The sequence below is a fragment of the Scyliorhinus torazame genome, chromosome 8 (genome assembly GCF_047496885.1).
Source record: "Scyliorhinus torazame isolate Kashiwa2021f chromosome 8, sScyTor2.1, whole genome shotgun sequence".
In the NCBI taxonomy this organism is placed as follows: Eukaryota; Metazoa; Chordata; class Chondrichthyes; order Carcharhiniformes; family Scyliorhinidae; genus Scyliorhinus; species Scyliorhinus torazame.
In genome coordinates this window covers 275,757,263-275,773,330 of record NC_092714.1, presented here as the reverse complement: position 1 = coordinate 275,773,330, position 16,068 = coordinate 275,757,263, and the positions used below count along the sequence as shown (strand labels likewise).

At 49.5% G+C, this 16,068-nt stretch overlaps 1 protein-coding gene across 6 annotated transcripts in view; it reads left to right on the top strand.

Moving 5' to 3' along the window:
- The window catches only part of tox2 (TOX high mobility group box family member 2), a 273,425-nt gene that overhangs the window by 209,363 nt on the left and 47,994 nt on the right, over positions 1–16,068 (top strand). For all 6 annotated transcript variants that reach the window (XM_072515365.1, XM_072515364.1, XM_072515366.1 and 3 more), the window contains one exon: positions 793–1,038. In XM_072515365.1, coding sequence (XP_072371466.1) covers positions 793–1,038 — 246 coding nt within the window. The remainder of the gene's footprint in view (positions 1–792; positions 1,039–16,068) is intronic.

Here is a 16,068-nt window from a genome sequence, read left to right as displayed (position 1 = left end):
CGGCCCAGTTATCACCCGACGTCTCAGTCCTCTTGGCCCGAAGATGGTATTTATTCCTGACTCCCTGTGAGCATTGCCATGGCATTGGTCACCTTGAACTGGTGCTTTTAATTTTTACACATCAAAATTTTAACAACAATATATCCTTTATTTTAAATTCCCAAATTTGGTAGTTTTAAACAATTACAATTAAGCTGCATACTGATGTTTTTCATTGACTAATTTGTGAAATGGAACTCGGTTTTATGGGAGGATTTACAAGGTTGGCTAGAGCTGGTCAATGCAGCCAGCCCTGTGGAACACAATCCAAACCCAGAGTCATGGAAAATCCCGGGGAAAATTAAACCCAAATAAAAACCCAGGCATATTGGGGGGAAAAGCCTTCTCAGTTACATACTCAATTAAGTTAGACAGTCCCGTGTCCTTTAGGGCAACCAGAGGCACTGATTTAAGTGGTTTGCACTAGCACCATTGTGCATGTCAGCCAAGAATTAAGTTTCGCTGTTACTGGGGAAGGTGAAATGTATTTTTTCTATCAGAAGGTTATCTGTAAAATCACAGGACAGTGGTAGAGCTTTGAAATTCAAATTCTCATGCGAAAGAGACAGGTGACTAATATGCAAAGATACATTCCTTTAAATCTTTTCAAACACCCAACAGTTTCAAATTTATTTTAATGTTGGAATCTTGCCTGTGAAACAGTCTTGTCTCGGTGAAGTTATTTTTGTCTGTCTGTTCCAGTTACCATTCCAAGCTAAATTTTGACTTGTTTTCCCTTTTCCTCCCATGTAGTCCTTCGCTGGTCAGGGGCTGGGCGATGAAGACTACGAAATTCCTCCTATCACCCCTCCAAATCTCGGAGACCCGTCTTTTCTTCACCTGATGGATCCTCATGCAGGTTACCATACACTGTGCCATTCAGTACCTCCCAATGGTCTTCTTCCTCAATATACCTACCAAGGCATGGACCTTCCAGCAATAATGGTCTCCAACATGCTGGGCCAGGACGGCCATCCACTGTCAAGCCAACTACAAATGGTCAGTGTCTATCTTTTGGCAAAGCAATGGGGGGTGGGGGGGTGGGGGTGGGGGGGGGGGGGGGTGGCAGAGGGTGGAATGAAATGAAAATGAAATGAAAACCGCTTATTGTCACAAGTAGGCTTCAAATGAAGTTACTGTGAAAAGCCCCTAGTCGCCACATTCCGGCGCCTGTTCGGGGAGGCTGTTACGGGCATTGAACCGTGCTGCTGGCCTGCCTCGGTCTGCTTTCAAAGCCCGCGATTTAGCCCTGTGCTAAACCAGTCCCTGGGTGGTCTCCCTTTGAAGCTTTTGCTAAACATTTCAAGCTTTGTATGGTGAACTATTGATTTGGGAAAAGGCAGTTGGGATCAGGACTGGAAAAATCTATTTCACCTCCATTTGATTCAAAGCCAAGTAATTCTAATGAAGACATTGGAGTGGCTAGGTGCCGTGAATTTCTTCAATAACTAGACAGTCGCCACAGTGACGTTTCTCACAAGAAAGACATCAGGACAAGCCAAATAGAACATTGGTGTGGTGCCATGGATGTCAAAGAGTGGGACCAGTTGAAAGTGGTTTCCCGAAACAGGAATTTAGTGATGAGAGGCGGCAGTAGCTCTTTGCTCCACAAGAAATAATGAGGTTGAATAACGATGTTGAATAGCACTGGGCATATCCCCAATTAATTACTTGTAAGACCCTTATCTTCAAATCCCTGCATTTCTTTGACCTACCACACCTTCCCGATCACCCCCAGCTGTACAGCTTTGTCTGCACCCCCGACTCTTCCATCACCCGCCCGTTCCTCGGTCCCCACTCACTTTGTTCCATTAGAACCACAGTTTTCATTTGGGATGGGAGTTCAAGTGGGTGGCAAACTGCCGAGACCCCAGGGAGACTTTTTATTTGCCCCCAACACTGACTTCCACCTGAAACGGGAGCCAAGGTTCAGAGGGGGTGGAGGGTGTCAGAGTGTCTCTGGGACCCATGGAAATGACTCCCACTCTCCCAGAATCCCTTCACTGACCACAAAAGGCTTTCCTTTCAAACATACTTTCACTTGTTGCCTTCTCTTGCGAAATACAGGGGGCCCTGTAAAGTTGTTCTTGGTCTTCTGTGGTGTTTTTCTGAAGCTTTTTCAGTCTGATTGGAGGTAGCATGTTTGACACCTTGTTATTTAGGAGACCTCAACGTGGTTTGTTCACATTACTTAGCTGACCTGTTTTGATAAAATAGAACAATTGTTGTGCCTTTTTGGGGGCTTTTTCAGAACAAGGAAGTGTCACTGGTTGAATAAGAAATTGATCTCCGTCACTACACAGCATCTCATCATGTCGCTGGATTCTTTAGGCTGGAATTGCGTGGATTCAATGGACCTTTGAAAATGGCAAACGGGACCCGAGTGTGGAAGCCTTGCCCCCGTTTCCGACAGGTCCCATTTTTGCCAGCAGAGGGGAGGGGGATGGGGGATGGGGGGTGTTGGCTTGGCTTTGAGATTGGCCCATAGAGGAGGGAAACTCAAACTCAGCAGGGCCATTTGAATTTGGTGCTGAATTCAAACAGTCCCCATTTCGGCTGCTCCAAGGGGTTTAAGCCACAGTGCAGGAGTCACAAATCTATGCAATAAACGTAAACATTCTAAAGGTGAAATATTGTCTGTTTCCGTGTCAGGATCAGATGCTTTTTAAAAAAATCTCCTGCCCTTCAAAAATGACAAAAGAACCTGGAGCAGTGATTGGGAAAATCCACCGGAGGTTAATAGAGAAAATAGCCAAGCTGAGCAGCCCCATAAATGTGGTCAACTTTGTAAAAGATTACAGACAGGTTGAGAAAGATGAGTAAGGATAGTTTCCAATGGCTATAGTACCAAAGATTTGTGACTTTGATCAGGGCCGTTTCAATAATGTGGCAGAATCACAAAGCTGAGTGCAGGAATTTAACCTTGTAAAAGAAAAAAAATGAAGCATTGTCTGAAATCAGTCTAACTGGAGCCAGGCTGGGAGGCCTCAACATACGTCAGGGTGCAGCTTCCTCGCTGGCTTTCTGATGACGGTTACCGATCCTATTGAAAGGGAGTGGAGGTAGTCCCAGTACCTGGGATAAATCAATTGTTCCTGGATGAAAGGCCCATTCAGGTTAACTGCCGAACATCCTCAGCATACTTTCCACTGAGGCCCCAATCGGTCAATAGTTAGAGGGAGGCTCCCCGTGTTTCCCTGTCTTGTGTACCAAGCTCTGCATGCGTTGAAGGAGCCAATCTAGTGGACCTCCCTATCCCAATCTGAGAGAGCTCGGGGATTCAATAAAAAATTTAAAAATCAGTATCGAACACAGAGTCCTAATTATAGATAATTATTCTGACAGGAACCATAACACACACAGCACATGCACCGTCCAGCAGTGTTGGGTTGCCAGGTCAGCCATGATCATACTGAATGGCGGAGCAGGCTCGAGGTGCCAAATGGCCCACTCCTGCTCCTGCTCCTCGTGTTCTTATGCACAGGGGATGTGAGATACAGGCAGAGCACGCACAGGCCCATCTATGAAATTCAGGGCATGGAGAAGTTAACAGTGTATTCAGTCATTGCTCAAGGAATTCACTTCTCCCCACCTTTCCCTGCCACTGTGGCCTGGTTATACATAGTGTGGGCTCGGCAATAAAGTCTTCCGTTGTGTACTCAATCAAACAAATTTCTGAAACCGGTAAAGCCAGATAACGTATATTTTGTGTAATAATTGAGGGCGGCACGGTGATCCAGCGGTTAGCACTGCTGCATCACGGCACCGAGGACCCGGGTTCGATCCCGGCCCCGGGTCACTGTCCGTGTGGAGTCTGCACATTCTCCCCGGCTCTGCGTGGGTCTCACCCCCACAAACTCAAAACAATGTGCGGGGTCGGTGGATTGCCCATGCTAAATTGCCCCTTAATGGGGAAGAAAAGAATTAGGTACTCTCAATTTATTATTTTTTTTAAATTGTAACAATTCCCTCACTTCAAATGCTGACTGAAAGGCATCTTTGAGTATTTTGACTGACCAATTTCAGTAGGTAGCCAGGACCCCCTTCCCTGTCATTCCTTTACCTGCACCCTTGATTCCATCCACGTGAGAACACTGCTGATTTTTAAAGTATAGGAAAATGATATTTTAAAAAAGCAACCTGCTGGAGACCAGCCACAGTTCAAGGCAAAGGAAAGGGAAAGCTGGGTGAACTCATCTCCACACATATTCCATCACCGTAATAACCTTATTCAGCCTTGAATCCATTTATTTTAGCCCAGTCCTCAGGGTAATGTACCTTTTCTCATTTCCAGCTCCTCTTTATTGTCAATGAAGCGTCACTACAATAAATCATTCACCAATACAGAGAGGGAAGTGTGCAGCCTGCAAGTCCTGGAAATTTAGGTTAAGTGCTAATATGCTCCATTTTATTGCTTTGTTGGTAAGGGTCTGCTTATAAAAGCCAACATTAATTTTTTTTCTCTTGTTGCCATGGGCAACAGCTGAGGCCAGTGATCATTCTGATTAGGAAAATGGATGTCTTTTCTTTCCATCTTACACGCACACAATACAAATAATACAATAAAGGCACCTCACTGTTACACCGCATCCCGAACAGAGAAAAACAGGGGATATTAGGAGGATTGACGAAAAGCTTGGTCAAGGAGGTAGATTTTAAGGAGCGTATGAATGGAGGAGAGAGCGAAAGAGGTTCAGAGCTTTCGGGGGGGGGGGGGGGATTCCAGAAATTGGGAGCCCAGCTGCTGCAGGTACAGCCACCAATGGTGACCCAGGAACCGGAGGATGCACAAGGGACCACAGGTGGGGAAATGCAGAAATCTCAGGGTTGTCGGGCCGCAGTAAGTTACAAAGGGGTGAGGCCATGAAGCTATTTGAACATGAGGACGTGAATCTTAGATTGAAGGTACTGTTGGATCACCGGCCAGTGGGGGGGGGGGGGGTGACGGATAAACAGGACTCAGTGTGAATTAGGGCAGCAACGGTTTGGATGAGCTACAGTTCATGGAGATTGGAAGATGGGCGGTTAATCAGGAGAGCACTGGAAGTTACAATGGCAAAAATGAGAGTTTCAGTGACAGCTAAGACCGGAGCAGAGAGGTGGGCGTGCAAGAGGTGGATGTAGGTGGTCTTGAGGATGGAGAGGGAATAGTACAAAAATAAAACTATTGGATTCTTTGAATATTTGGGGGGCTGGACAGAACCTTACCTGAGCTCCACCAATATCAGGCAATGCAGGATGGATGCTACTCCTATGGAATAATCCTGCTGCCTGAAGGGTCTCACCTTATTGGATGATACTGACCAGTTAGGTCCCAAATTCAACACCTGGATCCACAGCTAGGCAGCTAGTGGCACAGAGGTGGCTGCAGTGTCCTAGAGCACGTGTACGTGTCACGTGAGGACAGGATTGGTGATTAGATGAGCTATTGATAATCACTGTCTTTGCTCAGACATGGAGAATGGTCAAAAGAGCTTGAGAACTAGAGAGGTCTCAAGCAAGAAGGGAGGCCATTTATCACATTGTGTCTGTGCTAGCTCTTTGCTACGGCATTCTGAAGAGGCAAATTGGCCTGAAATTTCCTTTTATCCATGTATTTTTCCATGCGTCAAATATTTATCCAGTTTCTTCTTTAAAGACACAGTGATCACTGGGTCGATACTCCAAGAATTCAGTTAACAATTGACCCTTGTAGGCAGGATGTTGTCCAAGGGAATGGGAAAATCCTTCTCCTAGCTCCAGGCCTCCCAGCTTGTCCAGATGCGGGATGTCCTGCGTGTTTATGTTCCAGCCTTACAAAACATTTTTAAGAAGCATTTGCAATTAGCCTTCATTATATGATTTGCATATTCATGAGACATCAGTTCTAATTATTGGAGACTGTTATCTTTTTGCCAGATGATTAATTAAACTACTGTAGCCAAAGTGATTACAATACGGTATTAGAAACCTCCAAGGACATGTGGCAGAGATATTTTTAAAAATCTGTAATAAGGTATAATATATATCTTAATATAAAATTCATACAACAGAGTGCTAATAACCTCACACATCCACACATTGCCGCTGTTCCAATTGTTTGTCTCAGCAAGCCCTTATTCAAGTAATCTAATCATTTTATTTTTTATTTGGGAGTACAGAACGTGAGTGTTGCTGAAAAAGATTCCTGCTGTCGAAACTTTTAATCTTACACTCATCAGGATGGACACAAGAATGCCAAATTTCAAAGGGAGCAATGATTTATATTGCGTGAGAAAAGGAATCTTTCTTCGAATCCCAATAGTGCAGAAGCAGGCCATTTGGCCCATTGGATCTGCACCGATCCAACCCACCCCGTAACATAACCTGCACATCCCGGGACACTTAAGGGGCAATTTATCACGGCCAGTCCACCTAACCTGCACATCTTTGGACTGTGGGAGGAAACCGGAGCACCCGGAGGAAACCCACGCACACACGGAGGAAAAGTGCAAACTCCACACAGACAGTCACCCGTGGCCAAAATCAAACCCGGGTCCCTGGGACTGTGAGGCAGCAGTGCTAACCACTGTTCCACCGTGATGGATGCTGTTTGGTTGGCAAGCCGATTCTGATTGGTCGAGGTTGCGCTATGACGAATGCACCAGGGAACTATTGTCCCTGACCCCACCCAGGTTTCTGTTTAATTCAACAAAAAACATTTTGACACCTTGAGCGCGATTCTCCGACCCCCCACCGGGTCGGAGAATCGCCGGGGGCTGGCGTGAATCCCGCCCCCGCCGTGTCCCGAATTCTCCGCCACCAGAGATTCGAAGGAGGGGGGGGGAATTGCGCCACGCCGGTCGGCGGGCCGACCCCTGGCGATTCTCCGGCCCGCGATGGGCCGAGGTCCCGCCGCTGTCAACCCTCTCCCGCCGGCGTGGATTAAACCACCTACCTTACCGGCGGGACAAGGCGGCGCGGGCGGGCTCCGGGGTCCTGGGGGGGCGCGGGGCGATCTGGGCCCGGGGGGGTGCTCTCACGGTGGCCTGGCCCGCGATCGGGGCCCACCGATCCGTGGGCGGGCCTGTGCCGTGGGGGCACTCTTTTTCTTCCGCCTTCGCCATGGTCTTCACTATGGCGGAGGCGGAAGAGACCCCCTCCCTTGCGCATGCGCGGGGATGACATCAGCAGCCGCTGCCGCTCCCGCGCATGCGTCGCCCGGCGATGACCTTTTGGCCCTGGCTGGCGTGGCGCCAAAGGCCTTTCTCGCCAGCCGGCGGAGCGCAACCCAATCCGGCGTGGGACTAGCCTCTCAAGGTGAGGGCTTGGCCCCTAAAGGTGCGGAGACTTCCGCATCTTTGGGGCGGCCCAACGCCGGAGTGGTTCCCACCACTCCATCCCGCCGGAACCCCCCGCCCCGCCGGGTAGGGGAGAATCCCGCCCCAGATCTCTCTTTTCAGCAAATTATGCCACACGTTACAGCACAGAAACAGGCCATTCCGCTGATCCATGTCGCTGTTTCTGCTGCAGGTGAGCATCCTCCCACTTAACCACATCGCTATATCCTTCTAATCCTTTCCCCCTCATTAACCAGCTTCCTCCTTAAATATACCAATTCCTTAACCATTCCACGTGGGAGCAAGTTCCACATTCTCATCACTCTTTGGGTCAAGAAATTTCTCCTGAATTCCCTATTTAATTTCCTTATGGTCCCTATGGACCCACCAATGGAAATATCTCCTCGACATTTACCCTATCAAACGCATTCATAATTTCAAAGACCTCTATCAAGTCGCTCCTCTGTTTTTTAGAGAAAAGAGCCCCTAAGCCTAACTTAGCTTTCCTGATAATTATAACCTCTCCGTTCCGGTATCATTCTTGTAAATCTATTTTGCACTTTCTTTTTTATTACATGGAGACCAGAAATGTGCACAGTGCTCAAATGTACCCAATCATACACAAGGATCGGTGAAACAATAATGTGGGTTCTGTATTTGAAGATAAGACTAGATACAGATAATGTTCTCTCAGAGGCTAAATATAGTACATCTGATTTCTACCCTGCTGCTTGTCAACTGACTACAAGTCCTGGGCCTAATAGATGTACCTCTTGAAAGCACATCATTTCACAACACACTTGGTGTGGTCTAAATTAATGTTGGTGCGGGTTTAACATAAGTTATCTATTCCTTTATCTTTCCGCTGTCATTCCTGCTGGAGCTCAGGGAAGGGGTTTAATTTTTTCTTCTTTGTTCTCTTTGTTCTTTCACGGGACGCAGTGGCAGTTCAGTGTCCCACTGACTGTGTTCATTTTATTTATTCTTTCACGGGCCAGCATTTTGCTGCCCATCCCTAAATGCCCTTGAACTGAGTGTCTCGCTTGGCCATTTCACAGGGGGGGGGGGGGGGGGGCAGTTAAAAGTCAACCACATGGAGTCACATGTAGGCCAGACAGGGTAAGGACGGCAGATTTCCTTCCCTGAAGGACATTAGTGAACCAGATGGGTTTCCATAACAACCAAGGACAGTTTCGTGATCACCATTATTGAAATGCCTAAGATTCTGAGGGGATTTGATTGGGCGGATCCCAGCAGGGTGTTCGGGCTTACCTGGGGAGCGGGGGAGCAGTTGGCGGACTACAACTAGGGGATATAGATGAGGATCATTTATTTTTTGCTTAGTGGGCCATTCGTGCAATTCTCTTCCACAGAGAACAGCAGATGTCCGTTGGATATATTCATGGCTGAGTTGGACAGATTTTTGATAGATCGCCAGAGGGGTCCAGGGTGATGGGGGGACAGACAGGGAGGAGACTGGTTGAAACCACAACCAATCAACCGTGACCATATCGAATGTCAGAGGAGCCAAATGGCCCACTCATCCTCCAAAGTCCTGTGTTCCTATTGCGGAGGCTAGCTTTCAATTCCCCATTTAATTTAAGTCCCACTGGCTGCGGTTTGAACTCTTACCCCAGAGCCCGGGCCTCTGGATTATGATCCAGTGTTATTGCCACTATGTCATCATCTTCCCCATTGACTGACCTGCTCCTTTACAAAACGAGAACAATAAGATTCATTGACAAGCCTGATCACAGAGCTCCGCTCCCCCCCCCCCCCCCCCCCCCACCCCCTCACCAGACATGGGGGAGGGGAGAGGGTGAAATTTCTCTCAGGCAAGAACATGTTACTGGATGAGCCGCCCCTTCTACACTCCATCCATCTTCCTTTCCAACACGTTGTTTTCCCATCTCTAATGCTTTTATAACTTTAGAATTATTTTTAATATCCCCTGTTAATGATTTTAATTTGCAGCAGAGTCCAGGAGATTAACCGTTAACTCTGAGAGACATATTCCAGGCAGTCCTGGCAGACGGTGTAATATGCAGCTCCTGGTGAAGTTCCTCTAAAGGGTTAATGGTTCTTTTCAGATCGTGCCCTTGGAATTTCACATCAAACAGGGTGCTAGAAGAATGCACAGGAGGATCCAAACCCTCAGTGCATTTGTTGCATCTGCTCCATCTTGACTATGTGGATTAAAATTTAGTCTACAGCAACATTGCCACCTGATGGTGGATGGTCAATACTGCACGTCCCAATGCCCAGCTGGTGTGTCAAAGAGAACAATTGTATGAAACTGCCGTCTGATGAGGGCCAGTGTTGACATTGTTTAAGTTTGTGTTTGGAAAGGAAAACATTCCGGTTTATGGCAAGCGACCGTTTTTGTTGTTGGGTCAATTGTGCGGCCATTGTTCCTGTACACAGTGAACAAAGTGAGATTGGGAAAGTGTTCTTTGATGTTTGAACAATAATGTGCTACAGTAAACACAAAACGAGATACACGTGGATCAGGAAAGTCACTGTCATGAATCCGGACCCGTATGCCTATCCCAACAGCCAATTATGCAGTGTACTGGGAGTGTCACACAGCAGTGAGCTCGCCAACATTGAGGGCATTTAAAAGTTTATTGGATAAACATATGGATGATAATGGCATAGTGTAGGTTAGATGGCTTTTGTTTCGGTGCAACATCGTGGGCCGAAGGGCCTGTACTGCGCTGTATTGTTCTATGTTCTATGTTCTATGTCATTGGCCTAAGTCAGAATGAATCGGTCGTGGTTTTAGACAATGCACAGATTCCCTATGAGCTCATTTTGCCCTGTTGCCATTCAATGTTTCCACCTCTGAGGACGGTGTTTAGTTTCCCAGACTGCTTCATTTTCATCGTTGCCTTACTCAACTCACTGTCTGTTTCCTTGTTTGGAATCAAGTAGGGAAAGCTCATTCAACAAAACCAAGAGTTGGAGTTGGCCCCAGAGAACACACCTGAGGGACTCTCCCTGCTGTGATAACCAGGGACGAGCCCCCTCCACCCCCGATTACACAAAGCCCATAGACAGCAGCCTGTTAAAACAATGTGAACATATCTGCTGAAAGCCGGCTCGATAACAATTGTTTCTTTAAACACTGTGAAGAAATCACTAAATATTTTCCAACTGGAGTGAAAATGTGAATTGGATGATGAGGTCACAGAAACATATAGAATAGGAGGAGGAGGAGGCCATTCGGCCCCTCGAGCCTGCTCCATCATTCATTATGATCAGGGCTGATCATCAAGTTCAATAGCCTGATCCCACTTTCCCCCATATCCTGTAATCCACTTCGTCCTAAGTGCTCCATCTAACTGCTTCCTGAAAACATACAGGGCGGGATTGACACGCCTGACACTAAGTGTTGACGCTGGTGCAGGATTTGTTGACTTTCACGACAGCAAAACGGGCGTCAAACCCGGAGCGATTCAGTGACTGTAAAGGGGCAGCACCGGCTCCACGCGGAACACAATCCATTCCGATGGGAAACGGGGCCGGATTCGCCGGGTCCGTGATTGACACTCGGGAGGCTGACAAGCTGCAGCCGCACACACTCATTACACTCCCCACACACACTCACCCCAGCCGCACACACACATTACACTCCCCACACACACTCATCCCAGCCGCACACACACATTACACTCCCCACACACACTCATCCCGGCCGCACAGACACATTACACTCCCCACACACACTCACCCCAGCCACACACACACATTACACTCCCCACACACACTCATCCCAGCCACACACACACATTGCACTCCCCACACACACTCATCCCAGCCGCACACACACATTACACTCCCCACACACACTCATCCCAGCCGCACACACACATTACACTCCCCACACACACTCATCCCGGCCGCACACACACATTACACTCCCCACACACACTCATCCCAGCCGCACACACACATTACACTCCCCACACACACTCATCCCAGCCGCACACACACATTACACTCCCCACACACACTCATCCCGGCCGCACAGACACATTACACTCCCCACACACACTCATCCCAGCCGCACACACACATTACACTCCCCACACACACTCATCCCAGCCGCACACACACATTACACTCCGCACACACACTCATCCCGGCCGCACAGACACATTACACTCCCCACACACACTCATCCCAGCCGCACACACACATTACACTCCCCACACACACTCATCCCAGCCACAAACACACATTACACTCCCCACACACACTCATCCCAGCCGCACACACACATTACACTCCCCACACACACTCACCCCAGCCGCACACACACATTACACTCCCCACACACACTCATCCCAGCCACACACACACATTACACTCCACACACTCACTCATCCCAGCCGCACACACACATTACACTCCCCACACACACTCATCCCAGCCTCACACACACATTACACTCCCCACACACACTCATCCCAGCCGCACACACACATTACACTCTCCACACACACTCACCCCAGCCACACACACATTACAGTCCCCACACACACTCACCCCAGCATCACACACACATTACACTCCCCACACACACTCACCCCAGCCGCACACACATTACACTCCCCACACACACTCATCCCAGCCGCACGCACATTACACTCCCCACACACACTCACCCCAGCCGCACACACATTACACTCCCCACACACACTCATCCCAGCCGCACACACACATTACACTCCCCACACACACTCATCCCAGCCACACACACACATTACACTCCCCACACACACTCATCCCAGCCGCACACACATTACACTCCCCACACACACTCACCCCAGCTGCACACACATTACACTCCCCACACACACTCACCCCAGCCGCACACACATTACACTCCCCACACACACTCATCCCAGCCACACACACACATTACACTCCCCACACACACTGATCCCAGCCGCACACACACATTACATTCCCCACACACACTCATCCCAGCCTCACACACACATTACACTCCCCACACACACTCACCCCAGCCGCACACACACACTGCACTCCCCACACACACTCACCCCAGCCGCACACACATTACACTCCCCACACACACTCATCCCAGCCGCACACACACATTAAACTCCCCACACACACTCACCCCAGCCACACACACACATTACACTCCCCACACACACTCATCCCAGCCTCACACACACATTACACTCCCCACACACACTCACCCCAGCCGCACACACACATTACACTCCCCACACACACTCGTCCCAGCCTCACACACACATTACACTCCCCACACACACTCGTCCCAGCCGCACACACACTTTACACTCCCCACAGACACTCACCCCAGCCACACACACATTACACTCCACACACACACTCATCCCAGCCGCACACACATATTACACTCCCCACACACACTCACCCCAGCCACACACATATTACACTCCCCACACACACTGATCCCAGCCGCACACACACATTACACTCCCCACACACACTCACCGCAGCCGCACACACATTACACTCCCCACACACACTGATCCCAGCCGCACACACACATTACACTCCCCACACACACTCATCCCAGCCGCACACACACATTACACTCCACACACACACTCATCCCAGCCTCACACACACATTACACTCCACACACACACTCATCCCAGCCGCACACACATATTACACTCCCCACACACACTCATCCCAGCCACACACACATTACACTCCCCACACACACTCACCGCAGCCGCACACACATTACACTCCCCACACACACTGATCCCAGCCGCACACACACATTACACACCCCACACACACTCATCCCAGCCGCACACACACATTACACTCCCCACACACACTCATCCCAGCCGCACATAGGCATTACACTCCCCACACACACTCACCCCTGCCGAACACACACATTACACTCCCCACACACACTCATCCCAGCCTCACACACACATTACACTCCACACACACACTCATCCCAGCCGCACACACACATTACACTCCCCACACACACTCATCCCAGCCACACACACACATTACATTCCCTACACACACCCATCCCAGCCACACACACACACATTACACTCCCCACACACACTCATCCCAGCCGCACACACATTACACTCTCCACACACACACTCATCCCAGCCTCACACACACATTACACTCCACACACACACTCATCCCAGCCGCACACACACATTACACTCCCCACACACACTCATCCCAGCCACACACACACATTACACTCCCCACACACACTCATCCCAGCCGCACACACACATTACACTCCCCACACACACTCACCCCAGCCGCACACACACATTACACTCCACACACACACTCATCCCAGCCGCACACACACATTACACTCCCCACACACACTCATCCCAGCCGCACACACATTACACTCCCCACACACACTCATCCCAGCCACACACACACATTACACTCCCCACACACACTCATCCCAGCCGCACACACACATTACACTCCCCACACACACTCATCCCAGCCTCACACACACATTACACTCCCCACACACACTCACCCCAGCCGCACACACACATTACACTCGCCACACACACTCATCCCAGCCACACACACACATTACACTCCCCACACACACTCATCCCAGCCGCACACACACATTACACTCCCCACACACACTCATCCCAGCCGCACACACACATTACACTCGCCACACACACTCATCCCAGCCGCACACACACATTACACTCCCCACACACACTCATCCCAGCCTCACACCCTTTCCAGCCTCTAGAAGCTCTCAGTGCAATTGCCAGCGGCTCAATGGCCAGCGCGAACTGCAGTGGGGAGAGAGGGCAGCCCTGTCTTGTCCCACGGTGCAGTCTAAAGTAGTCCAATGTCGTCCTGTTCGTCCTTACACTCGCCCCCGGGGTCTGATACAATAGTCTAACCCAGTCGATGAACCCCGCCCCGAACCTCCCACAGATAATCCCGCTCGACCTGGTCAAAAGCCTTTTCAGCATCCATGACGACCACTATCTCTACCTCCCTACTCTCCGGGGGCATCATAATCGATTTCACGATTTTTAAAAGCACAACTGAACCGCGCTGTCGGGATCTCTGTCGGAGGCGGAGAATCACGGAGGCCTCGGAGAATACCGGGTCAGGCCTGCTATCGATATACAAACGGTATTTACTCCGCTATTGAGGTGATGGAGAATTGCGATTTGCCGTCAAATCGGCGCCCGCTGCAATTTTGGCGTCGGAATCTATTCTCCACCCAAACACGTTTTCCGATTTCGGCGTTAGCCAATGGAAAATCCTGCCCACAATGTTTTAGCCTTAACTACTTCTTGTGACAACAAATTCCTCAGTCTCACCACTCTCTGGGTGAGGACATTTCTCCTCATCTCGGTACACATTCCCCCCTCCCAATCTATAGCCATTCAGATAATAATCTGCCTTCCTGTTTCTGCTACCAAAATGGATAACCTCACATTTATCCACATTATACTACATCTGCCATGCATGTACCCACTCACTCAGCCTGTCCAAATCCCGCTGAAACATCTCTGCATCCTCCTCACAGCTCACCGTCCCATCCAACTTTGTGTCATCTGTAAATTTGGAGATCTTGCATTTTGTTCCCTCATCTAAATCTTTGTTATATATACAGAGCGAATATACGGGGTCCTGGCACTAATCCCTGTTGTACCTCACTAGTCACCGCCTGCCATTTGGAAAAAGATCTGTTAATTCCTACTCTTTGTTTCCTGTCTGCCAACCAGTTTTCTATCCACCTCAATCCACTATCCCTAATTCCATGCGCTTTAATTTAGCACGCTTGTCATTTCTGTGGGAGTCCAAATAAACCACATCCACTGGCTCCCCTTCATCAACTCTACGAGTTACATCCTCAATAAATTCCAGTAGATTTGTCAAGCATGATTTCCCTTTTGTAAATCCATGCTGCTTCTGTCTGATCCTGCCACTATTTTCCAAGTGTTCTGCTATTAAATCTTTATAATGGACTCTAGCATTTTCCCCATGATCGACGTCAGGTTGACTGGTCTATAACTCCCCATAAATCCACAAAGAGCAGAGGTCCCAGAACAGATCCTTGCGGGACACCACTGGTCACCGACCTCCAGGCTGAATACTTTCCATCCTCTACCACTCGCTGTCTTCTTTCGGCCAGCCAATTCTGTATCCAGACAGCCAAATTTCCCTGTATCCCATGCCCCCTAACTTTCTGAATGAGACTATCATGGGGAACCTTATCAAATGCCTTACTGAAATCCACATCCACTGCCCGACCTTCATCAATGTGTCTCATCACACCCTCAAAGAATTCAATGAGGCTTGTGAGGCATGACCTGCCCCTCACAAAGCCATGCCAACTTTCTTTAATCAAACTATGTTTTTCGAAATAATCATAAATCCTGGGCGTCATTCTCCGACCCCCCGCCGGGAATCGGGCCGCGCCGGTTGGTGGGACCCCCCGCTGGATTCTCCGGCCCGGATGGGCCGAAGTCCCGCCCAGGAATTGCCTGTCCCGCCGACGTAAATCAAACCTGGTATTTACCGGCGGGACCAGGCGGCGTGGGCGGGCTCTGGGGTCCTGGGGGGTGGGGGGGGGGGCGCAGGGCGATCTGACCCCGGGGGGTGCCCCCACGGTGGCCTGGACCGCGATTGGGGCCCACCGATCCGCGGG